Source organism: Typopeltis vanoorti, chromosome 24 (genome assembly GCF_054136105.1).
Source record: "Typopeltis vanoorti isolate ZY-2024b chromosome 24, IOZ_Tvanoo_1.0, whole genome shotgun sequence".
Taxonomy (NCBI): Eukaryota; Metazoa; Arthropoda; class Arachnida; order Uropygi; family Thelyphonidae; genus Typopeltis; species Typopeltis vanoorti.
In genome coordinates this window covers 59,453,421-59,478,840 of record NC_143572.1, presented here as the reverse complement: position 1 = coordinate 59,478,840, position 25,420 = coordinate 59,453,421, and the positions used below count along the sequence as shown (strand labels likewise).

Here is a 25,420-nt window from a genome sequence, read left to right as displayed (position 1 = left end):
ATGTTATTAATTATGTTAAAACTGAAATTGCAGCTATTCTTTGCAAGAATCTCTCAGGTAAGTGTTTTTACATCATATGGCATACTCTTCTCTTTAAGGTAAAATGATAGAAATATCAACCCTTTGTACTTGTGTGTACATACACTGCAAATGTTAATCTGTTTTGCTCAGTTACCAAAATTAATAATGGAGGAATGGAAGAGATTTGTTTTACTCAGTTCACCTAATAACCTCATCTAACTCTCAGGAAACTTTACATGTCACAGTCAATTGAGAGAAGGCATCAAGCAGGATGTCTTTAGCATTTCTACTCTTATCTCTTACAACTTGAAATTGGTTGTGGTAATTTTTTTGCGATTCCCATCTATAAAAGATTTGTAAACATTATAATACCGTGACTAAGAGATTTGTTTTTATTATTATTATTATTATTTACTAAAATAAAGAGCCAAAAGGATTTAATTCAGCTATGCAAAATTATATAAATCAAGTGGATATTAAATCTAGCATTATTTCAAAGCCAAATGTAGAAACTACGAATTTCATATGAAATTTGACCAGAGAGCTTACTGGAATGCACAAGACCAATGAAACCTTATTAAAATGGACCAATAAAAGACGAATATATGGACGCTTAGGCAAGCAATCGTGTCTTCTATATGGTTCACACTAGGACAACTCATAAATGCCGGCAGGTATTCTTGTAAGCTGTCAGGTTCAAATTTCGTATGAAATTTTCATAGTTTCTATATTTGGCTTTGAAATAATGCTGGATTTAATATCCACATGATTATATCCACCAGCTGCTTCTTTTCTTCCTACCCAGGATGCAAATCTATTCTGTCTTGAGTCTGTCTTCACTATTAACAGTGCTAAATCTCCTATCGACAACATTCACTCTTCAGAACTATGGGCTATTAAACAACTAAAGAATAACCAAGACATCATCATTCTTCCTGCGGATAAAGGAAATGCTACAGTAGTCCTCAACAAAACAGATTATCAGCATATGATACAAGATTTACTACGTACTGACACTTATTCAATTCTCAAAAGAGATCCTACTAGAGAATTTCAGAACAATTTACTGAGAACAACAACAGAATTACCAAGAAATTTATGCCTTTCCCTCTGTTCTCACCATCCTCTAATTCCTCAGCTATATGGTCTTCCAAAAATTCACAAGGAGAATATCCCTCTTCGTCCTATAGTCGAAGGTATTGATTTTCTAACACGGGCTTTCTAAATATCTCGCTTCTTCTCTAAAATGTTTCTCTGGGAAATCTACATCCTTCGTGCAAAACTCTACAGATTTTGTATCCTAGCTCAAAGATATTACAATCAAAGACACAGATATCACGGCCAGTTTTGACATAATTTCATTGTTTATAAATGTTCCTACAGAAGAAGTACTTTTCATTTTAAAAGACAAAGTATCTAAGAAGATCATGGCCTCCGGTTACTTCAAATTCGAAGACACGATCTACAAGCAAAATTCAGGCCTAGCTATAGGGAAACCCTTTGTCCCCAGTTCTTGCCAACATTTACCTGGAGGATTTCGAAGAAAATGCCATTTTATCCTTTCCTTTAAAACCTAAACTGTGGAAGCACTACATTGACATCTTTCTAATTTGGTAATATGGCCTTGATACCTTCCGAAACTTTCAAGCACACCTAAATAATATACATCCTAACATTAAGTATACAGCTGAATTGGAGGAAAAGGATCTCTTCCTTTCTTAGATGTAAAACTGTCCCGTTTAAATGAGAAATTCAAAATCACTATTTTTAGGAAACCGACCCATACAAACAGATATTTTCATGCTGATTCTCACCATTACCCTCTGCAGAAATTTGGCATCATATCTACTCTTGGACACCGAGCTCGCTCACTTCTTTTAGATGAACAGGATCTTAGCAACGAATTTAATCATCTTCAAAGCACATTTCAGTTAAATGACTATTCAAAGAAAATTATCAACAAACTCTTTTTCAATCCTCCTCTACACTGTAATGAAGATACTACAGTTTCTAAGGGCAGTATTTCTATTCCTTACATCAGCTCTTTCTCTCCAAAATTAGCAAAAATCTTGAGAAAATTTAACATTCAGACCTTCTTCACAACACTGCCCGAGCCAAGTTCCCTTCTCAGTCTACCAAAGACTAATCATAATGGTCTCAAATATCCTGGCGTTTATCAAATTTTCTGCAAATGTGGCAAACCTTACTTTGGACAGATGGAAAAATCAATCGAACTCCGTATCGAAGAACACCAAAGAGACATCAACTACAAAAGGACTCAAGCCAGCACCTTATCTAGCCATGTCCTGTTTTCAACAAATTCGAACAAGGATGACCTCCTACATCTGGTACTTTGGGAAAAGTGTGTAGCCATCTTCACCGTTATGAAATAGAAAGAAAAATTTTGGAGTCAAAAGAAATAATCCTAAACCCTGTTCATATCAATAGTAATTTAAGCTACAACTTATCAGGTTGCCACAGCTCTGCTGTTCGATATTGGTGTGCGCGAGATTGTGGACATATACATGTGCCTAATAATACTGTTGGAGATTGTTCTTCTTTTTAAACTCATTTAGGCTTTAGCCTCTCAGTGTTTTTGCTGCATTTTTTAATACTGTTCAGATCCAGTTCCTTACTGGGATTCTTATGTTTTTTAGCACCTGAAGAAGTCTATGTTAGACGAAACTAGTTGTGCGATTAAACCTTTTATGTTATGTTAATCTCAGTCTTGAGTCATTTTTTACATAATCTGGAAACCCTGCTCTAGAGACCAAGCATGGAACTCTTTAAGTGACTTCTAGAAGTAGGGCAGTGATCTACCATCTAAAGACAATCATAAACATCTATGACCATGGCATGATTCAAATTTGCAGCCTGTTGGTTGGAGAGTGGATGCACTAATCACTTGGCCATTCAGACCAACATAAACTAGACAATATTGTGCTGTTATTTGACTATTTATTATAACTGGATAACATTTCTTAAACTATTTATCATTACTAATCTGCAATTGAATCGGATTTAGTTCTAATAGGTAAACTATATGTACGATACTAGCATCAGATGCACTCAGAAAACACCAGTGCAGATCCAAGAAGAAGAAAAAAAGAATTAATTGAATAATGCAATTTTGCAAGGCAGTTTCAAAGTTTAAACTTTTGAAACAGATGCTGCTTGTATATTCAATATGTTCTTCCATTAAGATTAAACTAAACATAAATTCAACAGTTTCAAGAATGGTAATACGAAAAAATTGATTTTTAAAGTATCCACATTAAAGCACTTTCATAGAAGGGAAAAAAATCTTTGGAATATCAAGTATGAGCAGTAGAACCATCTAGCTAGCTCAGTATGCCATAATCATGTGAGGTGCTAGAGAATATGTTCTTCAGTTGGAAAGATCTGGTCTTGTACTGAGATGGCAGTATTTTTCATCTTACAGAACAAGTCATCCAACCAGAAAATGCACATCAACAGACATAACTATTAATCTCATAGCCTTAGTTGCTTCAGCTTTAATAATAACCACACAAAGAGAATATCTGTAGTTGGTTGTTAACTGATTGTAAACATGAGTCTGAGTGAGGCATGTATGAGAAAGAGTAAGCAAGAAAATTACCTGAATATTTTCTTTTTCTACAACATACTTTTCAAAAATAATTATCAATTTCATTCATGCATTAAGAGCATGCAAAAGGTTTGTGCTCTTCTTCCTCTTCTTATTATTGGAATAGTTCTCACACAAAGGAAATGTTCTACAATGATACAGTATCACTTTATGGTACTCCTATTGACTTATTAGGACATACCATTAAAAATATGGGGGAGGGAGTTGTCTTGCACAAATTTTTTGTTGTTACATGTAGGATTTTGTATTTGTTGAGCTCTGTGCATAATGCTATAGTTATTTAAGATTTATAAAATTTTCTACTCCTTATAGAGAATTGTGAAGATGAACAAAACAGAAGATGATGAAATGGATACGAATGATATGACAGAGGAAGAACTCTTACGTTTGGCAGGTAGGTAAGTCATTGTATGGGAAGTGCTAGGTAAAAGTTCCTTAACCATTCCACTATTTGTTATAATGAATTTACTTAGTGGTACAAACTACTGTAAAATATGACCAGATCCAGGGATAGGTTATTTTACATTATAACAATATAAATATCCTGTGTCCTATTAGTTTATCCTAATTTTTTTATCACACTCTCCTAGTTTGTTTCAAAATGTAAACAATGCATAAACAGTTAATGGAAACTGTTTCTGTGTTGAAGCAGTGAATTCAGATTGACTTGAAATGATATAAGAAGCTTTTCAGCATAGCTCCAGTAAATGTTTGTCAGGATTTCAGCTATATGTTATTGCACTATAGCGTAGAGCTTGTATTCACTTAATGTAAAAATTAGAAGAAAGAAATTTTTTGGAAGGTGGACAGTTTCTTTAAGTTAGGAGATTGATGATTCACACACTGTAAGGCAGTGTTTTTTAAACTTCAGATATCTGCGTGTCCCTTTTTAAATTTTCATTATTACCAAGTACTCCCTAATTAATTAATTAAAATTAAATATCTATTTTATTTGAATTTATATGTTCATGTAAACAAAAAATATGATTTATTTTAAATTTTGGTTCTCTAGAGATGTCAGACGACACATTCTTATCAATTTCATTTGATCCAGATGCAATATCAAAGTTTTCTTGTTGCTTACAGCTACTGTATTTGCTATATTGCTCTCTTTTGAGGGTTTTATAAATCCAGTCTTTAACCAATGATCCATACGTAAGAATTTGAAAGCTAAAAAAAAAATACTGTATTTACTCGAATATAACTCTTTATATTCTCAAATATAACTTTTTTTCCTAAAATTAAATCTAAAAAATCGTGTTGCGAGATACCTGCAGGAATTTTCGGAAACTAAAGTTTTCAGAGCAAAACTGAAAATGGTGCGACTTACCAAGAAGCTTTTACTCACTATCACTACTTTTGGCATCGAGAACAATTTTTTTGTGTGCATCTTCAAAGTCATCTACCCAAACAGCATCATCTTCTTTCCCATTATTTCAAGCAAAAATTACCAGTAATTTACAAGACTTGAGATACATAGAGCAGCGAAGAACTGCATATGATTGGTGCGGTATTAACAAAAGATCGCGCGAACCATAGACAAATTAGCATTTCAGCAGTTGAGTTGAAATGCTAATTCCCTTCAACCAATTTCCATAATATCTGAAACACGTTCACTATATATTTCTTAGTTTTAACACGTTAACGACGGGGGGGGGGGGTCAAGCAAAACCATATGTTCCACCGGCAACATATGGTTTTGCTTGGTCTATACAGCAGTTGCTGTTGGAGAGGGGATGTGATTCATTATTTTTATCCAGGTTGTCTCTAATTGCACTGCTTGTTGAAAAATATGACTCCTTTAATTATGCATAGCCGAAAATTGCCATGTACCCCCCTAACGACCTTTCGTGTACTCCCGGGGGTACGCGTACCACACTTTGAGAAACACTGCTGTAAGGAAACAACAACTTGGCAATTCTAGATTGAATATTTGTGTGCACTGATTTCACAGCTCAGTAAACATTCAGAGCTCTCTCTCCCACTGAGTATTATGGGCAGATAGTTTGATCTGCATAGGCTTGTTTAGATGAGTACTGAGTTATGCTCAGTTCCCTAAGTTTGATAAATCAGTTCTTGCCATTCATGCCATTTCTACCAGACAGTTTATTAGAAAAAGAAAAAAGTGTAACATAATAGCAGTTTTTATTGGAAGATTATATAAAAAAAGCGAAGTGTTCTTACTCAGTTGAATTGGAAACATTTCCATTATGGTAGCTAGGAGCATCATCAAATTCCTGAGATGTACCCTCGAGAGGTGTATAAGATATAATAGTACTACATAAAATACTTACATCACCACTAACTTCCTATCTACAATTTTCCTCCAAATCAATCTGTTACCTATCAATACTCAAACATTATCAGATCTTATATTTCTGTCTTCTAAGGCACTTTTTACTGTATCAATCCACCTATATCTTAGTCTTCCTCTGGGTCTTTTTCCTGCCAACCTGGCAGAGAACACTTGTTTTGCTAATCTTTCCTCTCCCATATACCTGAGATTAGCTCTGCTAACAATGACAAGTTCTTTCCTAATATCCTCATTTTTAATATTATATTGCCATTGATGCCATCTGTTTATGCCCCTAATCTTTCTCAGGACTCTCATATCTGTGGTCTCTAGTCTTTGGTCAATAATAAATTTAGTTTAATCCTTTATCCAAGCGTGAGCAAACAAAGTTTGCGCCTGAAAATATCTTCAGACTGGAGTAAGGTAGTACAACACCAGGCAACTCGTAGCAAAGGTGGACCAAGTTAACATCACTCCTATCTCGGTATCTCCCATAATGCAAAACACATCTCCTTGCGGATATGTATAATGTTATGCATTAAGGGAAGGGCCACTACCCAGACTAGTTTCACCTTTATTGAGGTCTCTTCAGTGGGAGCCAGGCCCAGAAGTTGAGATACCAGGCAGAAGCAATGGCGAGGTCATCTTTACCTATAGGAGTTGCCAAAAGGTGTGCCACCTTTTTATTTTAGCTACTCCTATAGGTAAAGATGACCTCGCCATTGCTTCTGCCTGGCTCCCAGTTTCGACCTTTATTGAGGTCGAAACTAGTCTGGATAGTGGCCCTTCCCTTAATGCATAACATTATACATATCCGCAAGGAGATGTGTTTTGCATTATGGGAGATACTGAGATAGGAGTGATATTAGCTTGGTCCACCTTTGCTACGAGTTGCCTGGTGTTGTACTACCTTACTCCAGTCTGAAGATATTTTCAGGCGCAAACTTTGTTTGCTCACGCTTGGATAAAGGATTAAACTAAATTTATTATAGTCTAGCCAAGTGAAAAATAAACTTTCAAAGTCTTTGGTCAAGTATTTTATTTCTAACCCAGCTCTCGGATCCATAAGTTATAGTTGGCTTGAACACTGTCTTGTACACAACTAATTTAGTGTTTTCTGTATAAATTGATTCAGTTGACTTCCTGCCATACCAGCTTTGTTAATTCTGTTGTCTATTTCCATATTTAATTTACCATCTTCACTAAAAATCATGCCTAAGTAGCTGAAATGTTTTACTTGTTCTCTAGGTTCTCCATTCACAATGCAATTGATATTTTCAATGTTTCTGCCGATTTTCATTGTCTTTTTCTTGTTATTGCTGATTTTCATACCAAATTTATTACGACAGTTATTCAATTAACTTGGAGCTAATTAGCTAGATTTTTTGGAAGGTCCTGCTTAATATCCCCCCTCACAATTATGATGGCATCAATAAACACCATTCTTCTCTTGCATGTAAGATATATTTTTACCTTATTATTTTTACTTGTTATTCTATTTTTATTTTCTGATGTAGCATTAAGAATGCTGAGGCAACTTGACCAAAATTTTTGCAACAAATTTTTAAGTCTTAAAGATGTTTATGCTCCTCTCCACTCTTGGGTTATGTGAATGCTCCAAAACTTCCTCCCTCTTTTTATAGCAAAACTAGCCAAAATACTGCCTCAGTCACTGCTGTCATGGAAGTAGTAGAATGTTATCTCATATTTTTGAATCCTAAAAACCACAAAGTAGAAATTGAAAATAATAAATTGACCAGCACTATGTGAGGTTAGTGAGATTGATTGCTAAATTACTCTTCCACCCCTGAAACATTTTCAGTGGTAATTTCTTTGCAATGCTTAGTCTGTTCTGTTTTTCTTTTAAAGAGGATGATTTCTATGAGAAGCTGGCTTCTAGCATTGCACCTGAAATCTATGGACATGAAGATGTGAAGAAAGCTTTACTACTTCTTTTGGTTGGAGGTGTGGACAAAAATCCAAATGGAATGAAGATTCGAGGTAGGATTTTTAAATATGTTGTTAATGTTGCCTTCCAGTTGAAGTTTTTTTTTTAAGTTTAACAAAACACAGACGAATGTGTTTTATTTGTAATGACCATTTCTAATAACAAAAATGTAATAAATTATATTTTCCGAAAAATCAATGTTCTTTTCTTATTTTTTGAATTCTCATTCTTGAAATAGCTCTCACTTAAAGGAGATGTTTTCCAAACAGTGATATACGTAGGCTGTTCAATAAGTAATAAGACTATATTTATACAGAAAACAGATTACCTTTAATCATCATCATTTACATGGTCTTTTTCGAAGTAACTACCGTGAGACTCGATGCATTTGTCCCAACGTTGCGTCCACTTCTTAAACACATGTGAGAGTCTTTTTTTTGAGAGTTCTTTCAAAACCGCCTCCGCAGCTTTTACACATGCTTTGTTGCTTTCGAAATGGCGGCCTCTTAGTGGTTTCTTGAGCTGAAACAACCAGAAATCGTACAGTGCGTGATCAGGACTGTATTGTGGGTGTGGTAGGATATCTGTGTTTTTCTTCTGCAAAACGTCCACTACACAACCAGCAATACGTGGCCTTGCATTATCGTGGTGCAATAAGAAGCCATTCTTCAGCAATGGACGCTTCCTTTTGACGTGCTTGATGATAATTGCTGCTGTGTTGATCATTGTCTCTGTGATTGACGTTGAAGGTCTTCCCTCACGTTCAAGATCTTCCACATTTTCCCCTCCTTCCTTAAAAGTTTTATGCCAGTGAAAAACACTTGCCCTTGACATTGTTTCATCGTGGAAAGCTTCGCGTATCATGTTAAAAGTGTCTGATGCCGATTTTTGCAAACGCACACAAAATTTACGTCCTTGGAACGAAGACTGGTTGCACCTCGTAGGTGCGTTGATGAGCACTTGCGTTTAGTCACGTGACACTCTGGCACATCAGCTCGTATATGCCATCTATCAACCTCTTTTGTTAATACAGGCAGCAACATTTCTTTATTCCACAGAAATTAATATTGTGATAGTGGTTTCGCCACAGTAAAATTAGTCTTATTACTTATTGAACAGCCCACGTTAGTATCACTAATCACTTTATGGAACTCCTATTAGCCTATTTTACATATCATTAAAAAATTGAAGTAATCGAATTTGTATTTAAATCAGTAAGACTGGAGAAACAAAAATTTTGTTAGTTCTGATTTTAAAACCTTCTTCTTAAGCAGTGCCTATCATTTGGTGCTCTTTGAAAATTTAATGACTTTGTTCAATACATAAAACCATACTCACAAATACTGTATTGTAGAGCAATGGCAACCTTATTTGGCCAAATGTTTACCCTTTTCACAAACCATTACTTTCTGACTTCCCCTTTTCAAAATTGCTTTATTGATATTACATTTAACTGTTGTTATAATACAGCTACAAAAGGAAAAGAATTAAAGTATTATATATTTCTGTATAATTTATCATAAAAATATTTTAAATATGTGTATATATATATATATATATTCATATATATACACATATTTAAAATATTTTTATGACTATATTATGACTTAATATTTTTATGACTATATATATATGTATATTAATGTTCATTATTTACTCGGTAGAACTGTATATAAAAAAGGAAATTAAATGACTTTATACCGAGAATGACAAATTTATTGTTAAGATACAACTAGTTTCGTTGAAATACAACTTCTTCAGGTATCATGGGCAAAGAATAAAATAAAAAATAATAGACACATAAAAAAATACATTAACAGATCTAGTATAAAACAAGTACATTTAAAAAAGAATGCATGCTAGACTTCCAACTGAAGTTGACTACGTGCGAGAGCTGGTATTAGTGCGCCAGTATTGGACAGTGGCAATGTGTGCATCAGAAATATTATAGCTAAGGCTGTTATTAATATGAGACGAATCAAGCGATATTTCTTTAGATTCAATTCTTCTTCTTTCCAGTTCATCATAGCACACATGGATATTAGAGGTTTTTTGCCAGTCAACGATGTGTTGGCGGCCATCATCTGCATTGATGGAGAAGAGAACATGGCTAGAGAGAGCGCTGGCTCTGGTTCTGTTGTAAGAAATGTCTCTTTGATGTTCTTCCATGCGTAAAAGGATGGATTTAGCAGTTTGGCCGTAATATGGTTTGCCACATTTCTGATGCGCACATGGTCAACTTCAGTTGGAACTCTAGCATGCATTCTTTTTTAAATGTACTTGTTTTATACTAGATCTGTTAATGTATTTTTTCATGTGTCTGTTATTTTATTCTTTGCCCATGATACCTGAAGAAGTTGTATTTCAACGAAACTAGTTGTATCTTAACAATAAATTTGTCATTCTCGGTATAAAGTCATTTAATTTCCTTTTATATATACACACATATATAACAAAGAAATAAATGAAATAATCTTAACATGTTTATAAGGCATAATATTTATTTAAATGCTCTAATCAGTAGCAAAGCAAATAAATGACTTCACTTCTTAAATGTCACTCACTCATGGGAGCAATCAGTCTAGAACATAATCAGTGACATGTGGGCACTGTTGTAATGTGCCAGAATGTTGTCTTCTCTCACTATCTTAAAAAAAAATGTAGGTATTTCCTTTTTCTTGAGTATTGCTTAAATGGTACTATTCAGCCAGATGATATATCATCTGACTGAATAAATTACAACTACAATTATTTAATGAAGTTCCACTTCAGTACTTAGCTTGTGATCCAATTCTAGCTCAGTTAGTCTTTCATCTTGCTATGCATAGTTACTGTGCTGGAGATCAGTTTTTTGAAGGTACAGTGGTGCCTTGCAATTCGACAGTTGAATTTTGCGGGCCGGCACATGCTCGTGCATGGAATTGTGCAATGTCATTTGTTATTTGTCATTTCTTGTTGGGCTGCGTTAGTGTTTGCTCATGTTGTTTGTGCTAAATTTCAATTCTGCATTTTTCAGAAAGTAAAAATTTTGTGCATCCATAGTTATTATTTTTTTGAGTGAAATTTAAGAATGGGTCCAAAGAGAAGTGAACAGAGGAATAATTCAGGAAAGAAGCACACTTGATTGAGCATAGAGAAGAAGAAAGAAATTGTATATAAAGTGCAGAAAGGTAGAACAGTTATTACAGATGTAGCTCAACAGCATTTCATTCCTCGGTCAACTGTGGCTACTTTTTGGCAAGAGAGAGAAGATTATGGGTGTTAGGGTGTCTGCTGGTGCAATAAAGATTTCTGACAAGAATAGATCTTCAATCAATGAAGGGATGGAAAAGCTGCTTATCACCTGGATTAGAGAAAGACAGATGACAGTTGAATGAGAGATCCAGTAACTCAGGCAATGATCTGTGAGAAGGCTAGGTTAATTTTTGAAGAATTGCATAAGGAAACTCCAGGATGTACCTCAGATCAAACTGAGGAATTCAAAGCAAGCCGAGGCTGGTTTCACCGATTCCAAGGTAGAATAGGCATCCATAGCATTCTCAGACAGGGGGAAGCTGCTAGTGCAGATAAAGAGGCTGCAGAAAAGTTGGTGAAAAAATTTGAAGATTTAATCAGGAAGGAAGGCTGCCTGCTACAGCAAAATTTTAACGGGGATGAAACTAGGTTATTTTGGAAGCACACCACTTGCCAAATCGAACTTACATCACACAAGAAGAAGTGAAGCTCTCAGGACATAAGCCTATGAAACCTTGTTATTGGCAGCAAATGCAAGCAGAGACTTCTGGTCTGCCACTGAAAGTCCTCGGTGCTTTGGGAAGAAAATCATTAAGTCCAAACTGCCAGTGATGTGGAAATCCAATGCAAAAGCCTGGGTAGACCAGCAAGTTTTCAAAAGATTGGATTTTTGAGGTGCTTTCCCTGAGCATGAAGAAGTTCCTCACTGACAACAGTTTGCCTTTGAAAGCACTGCTGATCCTTGACAATGCTAGTGCCCACTCTCAAGACTTAGAGGACATTCTTGAAATTGACTTTGACTTCATCAAAGTCCAGTTCTTGCCTCCAAACACGACGTCACTGATCCAACCCATGGATCAAGAAGTGATTGTGTGTTTTAAAAAACTTTACACCAAGGCTTTGTTCTCACGGTTTTTCGACGTGACTCACTCGTCTGACAAGACAAAGTTCAACATTCTCCACGCCATTTTCTTTATTAAAAGTGCCTGGGATGGAGTGACACAGAGAACCTTTCATGCATCGTGGAAGAAACTCATTCCTAATTTTTCTCAGGATGACACCAGTGCAGACCAAGCAGCTGGAGAATCAGAAGCAGCTGCAGCCATGCGAGAGATCATTTTGACAGCAGAGAATCTCGACATAAAAGAGGTTGACAAGGCTGATGTAGAAGAGCTTGTGGAGGATCATGATGACAAACTGACCGTGAAAGAACTCAGCAAACAAAGGAGAGAGAAAGAAGAATTTCACCTGAAGAAGAAGATGGCAGGGAAAAAAGGCTGATGCCAACAGCTGCTATTAAAGAAGTTTTATTCCATTGGGAGAAAGTGCAGTCTGTTTGTTTGGAATGGCACCCCAATACTACTGATGTCAGTAGAGTGACAGGCTTGTTCAACAACACTATCATGCATCAGTTCAAAACCATATTGAAAAAGAGAGAGAGAGAGAGAGACAGTCCACTCATGATCAGTTCCTCATCCCTGTTGAAGCAAAGAGAAGCCAGGAAGAGGTAGAACAGGATAAAGAAGACTCCCAACATCTAAGACTTGATAGATTGTATGCATAGTGTATTTTGTAATTTAGTGTGTTATACAATAGTAAAATACGTAAAGTAAATATGGTGTATTTCTCTCCCACTCTGCCCCTTACAGGGATGGGATGGGAGTCTGACAATGAATTAATCTATTTTCCATAGATTTATATGGGATATTGTCCTGCAATTCGACATTAGTTCGACAACGGATTAGTCTCGAATTGCGAGGCACCACTGTATAACCTCTTACCATTACATGAACTCATAGAGACCAATAGAGCAGTTTTGCAATGGTTTGGTTTGCTATTCGCTGGTGTAGTGAGGGTTGACCATATGTAGAAAAAGAAATGGAGCAGGTATGTGGAAAGATGGTTCATTGTTTTGTGCTAAATTAAATGCCTGCTTGGTTCACCTGAATTTTTTTCCGCCAACATATTAACGTGTATAACCTGATTCCTTCCATCTATTTGTTTCCCAACTTTCTTAGAAAATGAAATTTCTTAAAAAAATTAAGCATATGAACCCATTCAAAGAGAAAATGATAACTTTATATTTATTATGTAACTGTGTTCTGTTTTTATCCCAGGAAACATTAATATTTGTCTCATGGGAGATCCTGGAGTAGCCAAATCTCAGTTATTGAGTTATATTGACAGGCTTGCACCCAGAAGTAAGTAGCTAAATAAAACATCTTAAGCGAATCATTATAAATTAGTCTTAATCATCGGTTTTTTTCCTTAACTAGCTTGTTATGCCATCTCAATTATAACAGATCTTAAGATATAATGGAGATCTCTATTATTCCTTAATAGCATATGTAATTTTTCTATTGCCATTTTTAAGACAGATACACAACATTGAATTATGACTTCCTGCCTAATGTTATGTTCTGCCATTTGCATAGAATGGCTGCTATATCCGCCACAACCGGTATATGACCTATGCTTGTAGTGATATTAATTCCACTAGATGTCTAATATTAGTATGAATTGTGACCATGATGTCTGCAAGGCATCCCGCAATCCTTGAATGGAAAAGGGGGTTCACTGTCTATGCATCTCACAGTACATTCCAGAATATCCCACAGATGTTTATCCGGATTGAATTTGATAAGCATTCAAAATAGGTGGTGTCATCTCCTTCAACCAGTTGTTTGCACCATGGACCTAATGATGTGCACATTATCGCACCTGGTCACTAGTGTCCATCACAATAGTTTGCTATAAGCTTCCAGTAGACGACATTGGTTATACATTCACGAGTATGCAAGTGGAGTTCTGATTTTGACTGGTAAATAATGCACAAGGATTGTTACACTGTGCTATACCATACAATCCATTTGCATTATGCAGCTTATCTTTCCAACTGATGTGCAGATCACACTATAGCAACAATTTTCACTGATGACCTTTTGTGAGAAGAGAGTGCCTTGTGGTGCATCTGTGATTTGTAATACTCGTTTTGTATTGCATCATTGATACAGTTAATTGTCACCTGTTTGATTATCGCATACAAAACATTACACTCTTTGCTCACCATAAGCATACACTTTTTTTTTTTTCTCTTACTTTCATTTGGAAATGGTTCTACCTGATTGATGACATATTCAGTTTAATCACTGTGGGTTTTAAGGCCCTTTTTGAATTTGATGATCAAGACAATAAGTGGAGATCTCCACATAGCCTGAAAGTAACGCAGAGAACTGACTAGCGCTTCTGGCCTAATACCAGTCTTCACGTTCCTGCAATGTTCCTTACTACAATGGTGTCCAAAAGCTAATGACGAAGTACATTTTTATGAAAAATTTTCATGATTATACCCAAATGCATATATAAATTTATTGCCAGCATGGTAATAAATTATATTACACAAAAAAAATTGTAATAAATTTTGTACATTTTGTTATAAATTTTGTACAAATTAAATTGCAATATGTTTTTGGCAAAAGTTACAAATTTCCTCAGGACATAGTTAAGGTATTAACGTACCTTGATTACAGAAAACTATGCAGAGCAACATTTCAGTATGGAATATGAACTTCAATGCAGCTCTCACAATGTTATGCCTTGCTTAGCACCAAGTGATTCAAGTGATAAGGCCTTGTTTGTTTTCATCATCATCAAACTCCTGATATATACCCTCAAGGGGGTGTACAGGATATGGTAGTACTACATGAAAAATTACATCATTGCAAACTTCCTATCTACACTTTTCCTCCAAATCAGTCTCTTACCTGTCAAGATTCCAACATTATCAGATCTTATATTTCTATCTTCTAAGGTACATTTTACCTCTCAATCCACCTATATCTTGGTGTTCCTATGGGTCTTTTTCCTGCCAACCTGGCAGAGAACACTTGTTTTGCTAATCTTTCCTCGCCCATTCTGTTTAAGTGACCATATCACCTGATATTAGCTCTGATAATGCATTCCTGGATGCTGACAATGTCAAGTTCTTTCCTAATATCCTTGTTTTTAATATGATATTGCCATTGATACCATCTGTTCACGGCTCTAATCTTTCTCAGGACTCTCATATCTGCGGTTTCTAGTCTTTGCTCAAGTGTTTTACTTCTGACCCAGCTCTCAGAACCATAAGTTAAAATTGGCTTGAAAGTGTCTTGTATACAGCTATATAGAGCTATACAAGTTTTAGTGTTTTGACTAATTTCTCTCTTATTCCATATACGTTTAATCAGTTGATTTCCTACCATACCAGCTTTGTTTATTCTGTTGTCTATTTCCATATTTAATTTACCATTTTCACTAAAAATCATGCCTAAGTAGCTGAAATGTTTTACTTGGTCTATAGGTTCTCCATTCACCATGCAGTTGATATTTTCAGTGTTTCTGCCTATTTTCATTGTCGTTGTCTTTTTAATGCTGACCTTCATACCATATCTGTTACAACAGCTTTTCCATTTAGTCAGGGAATCTTGCGGACTTGTAGCAGATTTATTTAGAAGTATAACATCATCCACATAAAAGCAGAGCTGAGATTAACATCTCCAATTTTGATATCAGGTTTAATACCACTTTTCTTCATAATATGATCCATATGGACAATGAATAAGAGAGGGGATAAAGTACATCCTTGTCTGACTCCAGATTTAACATCAAACCACCTTCCTATACTTTCTTCAATTCTAACTGCTGACTTACAACTCAAATAAAGACTAAGTATTGCTTGATATAATGCCCCATTGACACCATATAATTGTAGCATTTCGAATAGCTCTTTTCTCTTGGCACCTTGTCATACGCCTTTTCTAGATCTACAAAACTTAAATATAAATCCTTGTTATATTCCCATGATTTCTTAACTATCTGTCGTAAAGTGAAAATCTGATCCTGACAGCCTCTATTTGGTCTGAATCCAGCTTGTTTTTCAACAAGCTTCTCTTCCACGATCCTTCTCAACCGTTTCTCGAGTATACTTGCATAGATCTTGCCAGGAACACTCAGTAGGGAAATACCTCTGTAATTCTCACATTCATTGTTATTTCCCTTTTTATATATGGGTACTATGAGAGCTCTACTCCAATCTTCTGGAATTTGTCCCTCTGTCCAGACCTTCTGAACTATGCAGTGCAGCAACTGTAAGACTTTTATACCTCCATATTTGAGCATTTTTGGTCAAATATCATCTACTCCTGCTGCCTTTCCACATTTCAAGCTTTTGATAGCTTTTTCTACTTCAAGTATGGATATGTATTCCTGACTGCATGTCTGGTCGTTGTTTTTTGCCGCTGTGCTGTCATCACCGCTTGTTTCATTTAGCAATTTTTCGAAGTAATTACTAAATTACTTCAAAATTAAACAGGAGAAAAAGGATATCTTTTTCTCCTGTTTTCATGCCACCACCTTTATCATCTCTAATTCCTTTTACAGCACTCTTTCCTCCATTTCTGAGCTGCTTCAACAGCCTCCAGTATATCTTGCCACCTTCTTGATATTTATTTTTTTGTTTTTACCAAAGTCATCCCATGACTTTTGTTTAGCTTTCTTACATTTGCCTCTGTATTTTCTAAGAGCACAAGCTGACTTATTTGCCAGGAACTTTTGATATGGTTTCTTCTTTTCTTTCACTTCCTGTGTCCACCATGGGGTTCTGATTTTCTATCCTTGCAGACAACCTCACCACATGCTTCTCTGGCTGAATCTCCAAGGTTTGGTACCTGTTCTCAAACTCTTTCATTTATTCTTGAATAATGTTTGTATATTTTAATCTACAGTTCACATCTGAGAGCTGCTCAACTTTTATTCACTTGAAAACTTTCTTACATGTTATTCTTTTCAATATGAAATTCAATTTTATCTTGCTACAGACTAAATGGTGATCACTTCTAATTTCAAATCCTCTGTACACTCTGGCGTCCTTCACCAGGGAGAAAACATCACTATCAACAATAACATAGTCAATGAGACTTTTCTTATTTGTTGCCTCTTCTCTCCATGTGATTTTGTGCACATTTTTATGTTGGAACATTGACCCTTAAGCACCCCTTGTTTGTTTTCTGGAGGGGGAATTTCGAGCAGCAATGCATCTCTCTATGGTGTCCCAAATGTGTTCTGTGAGGTTGAGATCTGTTGAACATGCTGCCCGCTAGATTCATTTAATATCCTCAGTCTCCAGAAGTATCTCCACTGCTCGTGTACGATGTGGTGTGGCATTGTCATCCATGAAAATGGATTCTTCACCTACAGCACCATGGAACAATTGAATATGACATTAAACAACTTGGTTGCAATATTATTCACCAGTCATAATCCTTTTTTCTAGCACTTGTAGCTTAGTGCATCCACACACCATGATCTCAGCACAGCCATATCTGTCCTTTTCAAGAATATCTCACAATGGTAAGCAGTACGACTTTCACTCCAGATTAAGTGTCATCTAGAATCAGAGGAAAGACTAAAATTACTCTCTCATCGGTAAACAGTACATTAGCCCATTGGTGTCTTGTCCAATTCTTATGGATACATCATCAGTGAAAATGTGTTCTACAATGAGCTGTGGCTAAAGGAAAGTTGACTACGGGGTTTTGGGCATAAAAAAAACCTAGTGGAAGCATTTTGCATTCAGCAGGTGTTAATGTTAGTGAAACTCCATACAGCTGCTAATACAATAGCTTAGCATTTGAACACTGAAAATTGCAGTTTTAGCAGTGTTTAGTTGGAGATTATAATCATCATGGACTGTTTAATAGTCAGTGAATAATTATTTACTTATAATTCTGTGTTTTGATATATACCATCAAAATTAAACATGTTTAATAGAAATTTACATGGTAAAGGTAGAAGTGCTGCAACAGATGATATGGAGCCATTTTGTTTAAAATTACATAATTTTGTTGTTAACAACAAAGCTCACCTGCATTTATCTCAAGTATATGATGCTGATGTGATAGAACTGTTTCAGTGCTTGCTTCCCAACAATACCCAAGTTTTTAATCAAAAAATGCATGGGCATAAGGTGCTATAAGTTAAGAACATTTTTCAGTATTGTGTTGCTAATGCTGATGGTGCACATCAGTTAAAGTTAGTAGTGGTAGGCAGTTGGTATGCCTGCATGGTTTGAAGAGATGCATGTTTTTCATATATTTATACACCATAGAAGGTGAGATTTTTATTCACTGCTCAGGGGGTTAATTAGTAATGATAGCAAAGTTAGGGTCTTGTTCTTGTAACCTAATAGCTTATCCATAATACAACCTGGGGATCAGAATGTAATAGCCTGCAGTAGGTGATATCAAAAGAGGGAAGTCTTTGTAGTAATCAAGAAAAATTTGGAAAATGATGCCAGAGGCCAATATACATTAAGAAATATCTTCTTCTTTCCCAGATTCCATCAGAAGTCTGTAAATGCTTTCCATTGGTTTCTTATCCTTTCTGTTAGTCTTAGTTCAACAAACTCTTCTCACATTCCATTAAAGTCAATCTCTTCAGGCTTTCTCTTTCCTTGTGGATTCCATTCCAGGGCTGCATGACAGATTTCTTGATGTTCTTTCTTGGGTGTATTTTGAGGGTGTTTTTTTTTTTTTTTTCCAGAGTCTTCATTATTAATAATCTGTGGCCATAAAATTTGAAGTATGCTCTACAGACATCAGCTTTCTTTCTATTTCCATTGAAACCAGCCATGTTTTGTATCCATATTGAACTGATTTAATACATGCATTAAATATTTTTATTTTTGTATCTGTGTGAATATTTTTCATTTTCCATACTCTACTAAGTTTATCATATGCATTTTTTGCCTGTTGAATTCCTTACATCAACATAATTAGTTGCTCTGTCATCTGCAGATAAAACACTACTGAGATGTGTAAAATTTGAAATAGTTGCAATTTTTCCATTTTTTAGTTGCACTTTGTGCTTTGTTCACATTGATTCTCATTTCTTTCAGTTTGTTTCTATTTATTTTCGAAACAACTTTCAGTGATTCTTCTTGCGATGTGGTTAGTTTATTTTGGATATCTGCATTGTCTAAATCACCCAAATTTTTATTTATTTTCCATGATATTTCTTTGGCATGTTTCATTGCTGTCATGTTCTAGAACATGATCTAGCACCATTATAAATGATAAGTGAGATTGCAAACATCCTTGTAGTACTCCACATACAGTTTGAAAGGGCTGTGACAAATCCATCATGCAGCACATAACATGAAATTTGTCATATCCTCCCTTTATGAGGTTTAGTATCTTCTGTGTCATTCCTTTGTTTTGAAGTGCATTCCATGCACAATCTCTAGCAAAGGAATTGAAGGCTTTTCATAATCCACAAACAACAAATATAAAAGGGAGTTAAATTCATCCAACTATTCGATTATTATTCTTAAGGTGTTAATGTGATCTATTTGGCCAGACTATTCTCTTTTCATGCCCTCATCTAAAATATTAAAGATTCTTGAAAGAATAGTTTTGCTAGGGACACATAGCAAGTTTATGCCCTTCCAATTATTACACTTTCCCAAATCCTCCTTTCTTTGATTTTACTATTACTCCTGTATTCTGATACCTAGGGAATGTCTCTTTTTTTTCCCAAATATCTTGGAATAGTGGGTAGAACATATCTGTAATAGTTGTGATCTCATATTTTGGAATCATGATATCATCATATCCTACCACTTTCCCATTTTTCATTTTTTTTAATAGCCTTTTTTATCTAATTCGGATGGTGGGCTACTATCAATTTTTAATTCGTCTTCTCCTTTTTTCATTTCTGTTTGTATTCTATCACTGCTGTTGTTCAAGATTTGACTAAGTTGTCTCCACCTTTCCAGTTCTTCTGTTGACACTAGAATTTTTCCATTGAGATCCTTCACTGGGACATTCTTTTGCATGGCTTCTCCAGAAAGTCTTCTTATAATACTGTGTAACTCTCTCCTATTTTACTGGTCTGCAGCTTGTGTTCTCAATGCCAGTTCTTCAAACTGTTGCTGTTTATATTTTCTAGCACTTTTTGTTAACTTTTTTTATTTAACAACTGATTCCTTTTGGGTAGTATTTCTTACACATAATTTCAGCTTTATTTTTTTTCCTTTCATCCACTAGTCTCCAAGTTTCCACCGATAACCATTTCTTCTTTCCTTTAGCATGTCCGAAAACATGTTCTGCTGTATCATCAAGTACCTTTTTTCTTTTTTTCCTCAATTTAGCCTGTATATCATCATTCCTTATATCCTCTCCTCCATCAAAATTAATATCCATATTTTCCTTAACTTTATTTTAAACTCATTACAGACTTCAGCATTTTGTAATTTAGCAATATCAAATTTTCGTGTATTAAATGTTTTCCCTGATGATTTTTTTCAAACTTATAACTGTATAGATCCCATTGTTAGGTGATAATCTTAGCCAATATTAGCACTTCTTTTATTTTGGACATATAGTAACGTTTCCTGCACCTTTGGCTGATGGTAATATGATCAATTTGATTCTATGTTTTGCCATCTGGCGACACTCAGGTAACTTTATGTATTCTCTTATGCTGGAAGATTATGCCACCTATTGCTAAGTTATATTTGCCACACTCTCTCTCTTTCTCAAACCATGCTTTCCCATTATATTCTCCAGTCCCTCATTATTTATACCAACTTTAGTGTTGAAATCACCTATGAGAAGTGTCTTCTCATTACCATGTGTCATCATCAAAATCTTATCAAGTAGACTGTAAAACTGTTCTTTTTCTTCAAAGGATGTATTCTCATTTGGGCATAGCAATGAACAACTCTTTCCAAATTTAGTTTTAAGATTTACTGTTGTTATTCATTCTGAAATTGTTTCCCACCCTACCATTGCTTGACTAAATCTTTTGCTCATAAGAATTCCAACTCCATATTGATGTACAGTGCTTAGAAAGAAGTTGACGGATACCCCCATCGACAAAGGGCATTATGTCATGTAATGAATCACATGTTTGTAGCCAGTATAAATGGAATGTGATGCTCCAAAGTCAGTTCAAATGTGTCTGGGTGAAATAGCTGCGAGAAGGGAACTGACAGAATTTGAAAGAGGCATTGTGTTAGGATGACATGTTGCAGGCCTATCTGTTTGTCAGGTCGTTGACAAATTGGGCCATCCCAAGTCAACGACCAATGATACCATACTAAGATAGAAGTGCAGGAAGTCAATTGCATGAGTGAGCTACCCACAGTTGATGACCCACCACACTTACTGGACATGACCATGGGGTGTTATGAAGGATAATATGTAAAAACCACCATTCTTTGTCCGAAACGTTAAAGGCTGAGTTCCAGGCATTGACTAGAACTCACATCTGCACAAATGCGTTCAGAACCAAGGCTCACAACATGGGTTTCCATGGTAGGACCACAATATGCAAGTCACACATTAGCTGAACCAAAATGCAGAATCATCTTCAGTGATGCAAAGAGCATATACAGTGGGATGTGGAAGCTTGGAAAGTTTTGTTATGGAGCAACAAATCACGCTACACCTGCTACTGAGCAGATGGACGGATGTGAGTGTGTCAAATGCTGGTGAAGTCTCTTACCAGAGTACACAATGCCAACTATGAAATTCGGAGGTGGCAGTGTGATGGTATGGTATTTTCCTAGTTTGGCCTTGGACTTCTCTTTGCAGTGCCACGAACAGTGAACTCTAAGAGATAAATGAACATTCTGGACAATGGAATACGTCTGCTCCACAACCTCATTATGAACAAACAGCGATGGCTCAAGAAGTCAATGGACATCACTCAAAATGTGATGTCCATTGACTTCTTTCCAAGAAGTGTATATCAGTTATATTATGCATCTCTGAATAAACAAACACATTCCCATTGGGGAAATTTATTCTATCAATACCATTCCATCTTACTTTGCAAACCCCAATAATTCAATTTCATATTTTTCCATCCCCTTTCTTAGTCGTGCTAGTTTTCCTGTTTTAACATTCCATTGACCAATTTGTGTCCTAATTTTCCAAGCTTTAGTCGATACCAAGGAGTCCATCCGATTTCTGCATTTATCTGACTTGAAAACAATATTTAAATTTTCAGACTTGTTAGCCGACAGTGGTCCTATTCTGGTGGTAGCATTGCTACCTCAGCATCCAAACGTGCATTTTATACACAAGCATTTACTCTCGTGCAGATGTTTTGATTATACAGGTGATACCCAGTATTACCAGTGAAGTCACCAGAGTTATCACGTTTGTGATAAACAGGTTCTACTGCAAGAAGGAGAGGGTTGGTATTTGAGTGGGAGACACTATATGTAATGAAGTCAGGGACTTCACGATATTATGCAATCAGAACACTTAGAAATTATTACAGAATATCTTGAATTATAATCTGAAGTCTTGCAATTTACAACTTTTCTGCATTGTGGAAAGATCATACTATCCAGCACATAAAAGAATAATAATTAAGTTGGAATTCATTAAGTTCTATATATAGATAGATAGATTCATTTTAAGTATATTTTTGTATAAAAATAATAATCATTCACAAGTCCATGTTATAGCAGAAAGAGATTATTAGTTTCTCAAAATAACTTATTTAAATGAAAATCTTATCAGATTATACTAGGCATAACATTCAAATTTATTGTTGTGCAAATATATTCATGTACATTATTTATAGTGGCTGTTAAACTTTGGAAAAATTGAAGGACAACCTATACGACTCATTGAAAAATGTACCTTTTAAGTATTAAGGTTTAGAAAAGATTTTGATTAGAAACAGGATGGGAAAAGTTTTCATATGTGAAAATGTTGAAACTCTAACTCTAATTTAGTTTAAAAAATTGTGGATATTGTTATGTGTATAAGGATACAAGTCATCTCATTATGGTGAAGTCACCCACAGTTACAGTACACTGTTAGACTACTGAAAAATGCCAGGCATGTATCAGTTCTGTGTTACAGGAAATTCATAATAGTGAGTTAATTGTATTAATATTTTTTAAAAAATTAATATTAATAACAAAAATAAAGTTAAGACTTTTGGGTAATTAAAGAATTGACTGGTTGAATGTTTTTTCAAAAAAATTAGTATATATTGTTGCTAATATGGTGTTATATGTGACTTATTAGGTCAGTATACTACTGGACGAGGTTCCTCCGGTGTAGGTCTTACAGCTGCTGTAATGAAAGATCAGATCACTGGTGAAATGGCTTTGGAAGGTGGGTCTTTAGTTTTAGCTGACCAAGGAGTTTGCTGTATTGATGAATTTGATAAAATGATGGATAGTGATAGAACAGCAATTCATGAGGTGATGGAACAACAAACAATATCTATTGCAAAGGTGAATATTATTGATATGCAAGTATATTATTTTACTCTAGTACAGTTTTAATTATGAAATACAGTCATCTTTCACTGTAGTAAATTTGTATCGGTCTTAGGAGTAATTTGCTGTAGTAAATTCCTTTATTATTGTTTGACACCTTGAGGGAGGGCACCTGCTGTACAGCTCTGTCTCCACCAGCACCATCTACCACTAGTATTTCCACAGACAGTCACAAACACATTCATGCCCACAGCGAGATTCAAACCCCGCAGCCTTTTGGCTGGAGAGTGGATACGCTAACCACTCGGTCAGCCAGGATTTAGGAAAGCATTATGCCTACACACCTTAGGTACTTTTCAGTAATAGTTTGCTACAGCGAGAGTTACTGTATACATAAACTATAAAGCATCTGTAGGCATTCATTGTGACAGATATATAATTCAGTTTAAAAGTATCAGTTGTTTAGGGCAGTGATGAAGACTCACTGTTAAAACACTCAATCTGGAACATCAACAAAAAAAAAAAAAAAAAACTTAATGATAAGATATTTGATATTATTAAATAACAAGGAGAAACCTAATGAATTTTGAAATCTGATATTAGTAATATGGCCTTTGTAACTCAGTGGAAGTGGTGCTTGCATCCTCTGCCCAATGATAGATTTGAGCCTAGTTGTCGACTGGAGAAACTTTTTCTATGCCTTTCTTCGACCAGTTCCTTAGTTAGTCAATTTCTGGCATGGCCAAAGAGGTTTTATCTCTTAGAAACTCTGGTTTTTTTGTCTGTAAACTCAAGAAAATTGACCATGGAACCCACACTATTTCAGGCAAGAACATATCCTATTAGGTTTAGGTATCAAGAGATGGCAGCATTTGTTTGCCAGTCTCATCAGTTACCCTTATAATTAGTGATAGTCTTGGGCCAGCTATCTCTAATTATCTACCGGTGGAGGTTGAGCTGTCCACTCAGTCTCTAAAAGCTAGATAGGGTTCGCCTACCCCTATGAGTGAATAAAAGGTGTTAACTGATTTGATATTACTGATTTTGAAATTAGATAAGAACTTTGACAAACAATAACATAAAACAAATTGTTATGAATTAAAATTTGTTATTCCAAGTAATAAATATTGCTTGCTTATATATGGCCTCTGCTATTTCCATTAGATAACTTATTAAATGAAATGTGGTATCAGAGGTTGAGTGGACAGCACTTCTGCTCGCAAACCAGTCAGCTAGGTTTAAATCTCTCTTCAAGCATTGATTTTTGTGAATGTCAGATTTAGATGGCAAGTGAATTTCATTGCCTTGTATGAGATAAGACTGTCACCACTGCTTCATAGAGGCCTGAAATGGCCTGATAAAAGTGCTGTTCACAGGCTAAAAATATATTATAATTAAAAACATATTCCAACTTTAAAATGTGCATAAAGTCACGTGGAGAGGGATGCACACACACAAAAAAGTTATGTTATTGTTGAAGCAATATCTTCAAGTTTGGACTAAATAAATGCAAAGATAGGTAGGGTAATCAGGAATACTGCTGATATGCAGTACTTTCAGAATGATTTAAATTGGCTGTAATTATGGACATGGGAAAATGGGTGTCTTTTCAATGTCAGTAAATGTAAAGTCATTCACTTCGGCATGATTAGATATCCAATGTGGTATTATATTAGTGGGATTATGCTAGAAGAAACTGATGAGGCTAGGGATCTTGGAGTGTTAGTAGATATGAAGTTGAAGTTCAGGGCCATGTGGCAAAGATTGCAAATACAACTCAAAAGATAATGCAATGCTGAAATGAATATTCACATGTAAAGATAAGGATGTCATTTTGCCTCTTTACAAGGAGATTACAAGATCCTGTCAAAACACTAAATTAGCTGTGTACAAGACAGTGTTCAAACCAGTTTTAACTTATGGATCTGAGAGCCATAAGTTAAAACTAGTTAGAAGTAAAACAAAAAAATAAAGCAAACATGAGTTAGAAGTAAAACACTTGAGCAA

The 25,420-nt window shown here is 35.4% G+C and overlaps 1 protein-coding gene across 1 annotated transcript in view; it reads left to right on the top strand.

The window, feature by feature from the left end:
• The window catches only part of Mcm7 (minichromosome maintenance 7), a 146,437-nt gene that overhangs the window by 73,021 nt on the left and 47,996 nt on the right, over positions 1-25,420 (top strand). Inside the window, exons 8-11 of the mRNA XM_090413327.1 lie at positions 3,962-4,043; positions 7,812-7,943; positions 13,242-13,325; positions 23,217-23,428. Of these exons, the coding sequence (XP_090269453.1) occupies positions 3,962-4,043; positions 7,812-7,943; positions 13,242-13,325; positions 23,217-23,428 (510 nt within the window). The remainder of the gene's footprint in view (positions 1-3,961; positions 4,044-7,811; positions 7,944-13,241; positions 13,326-23,216; positions 23,429-25,420) is intronic.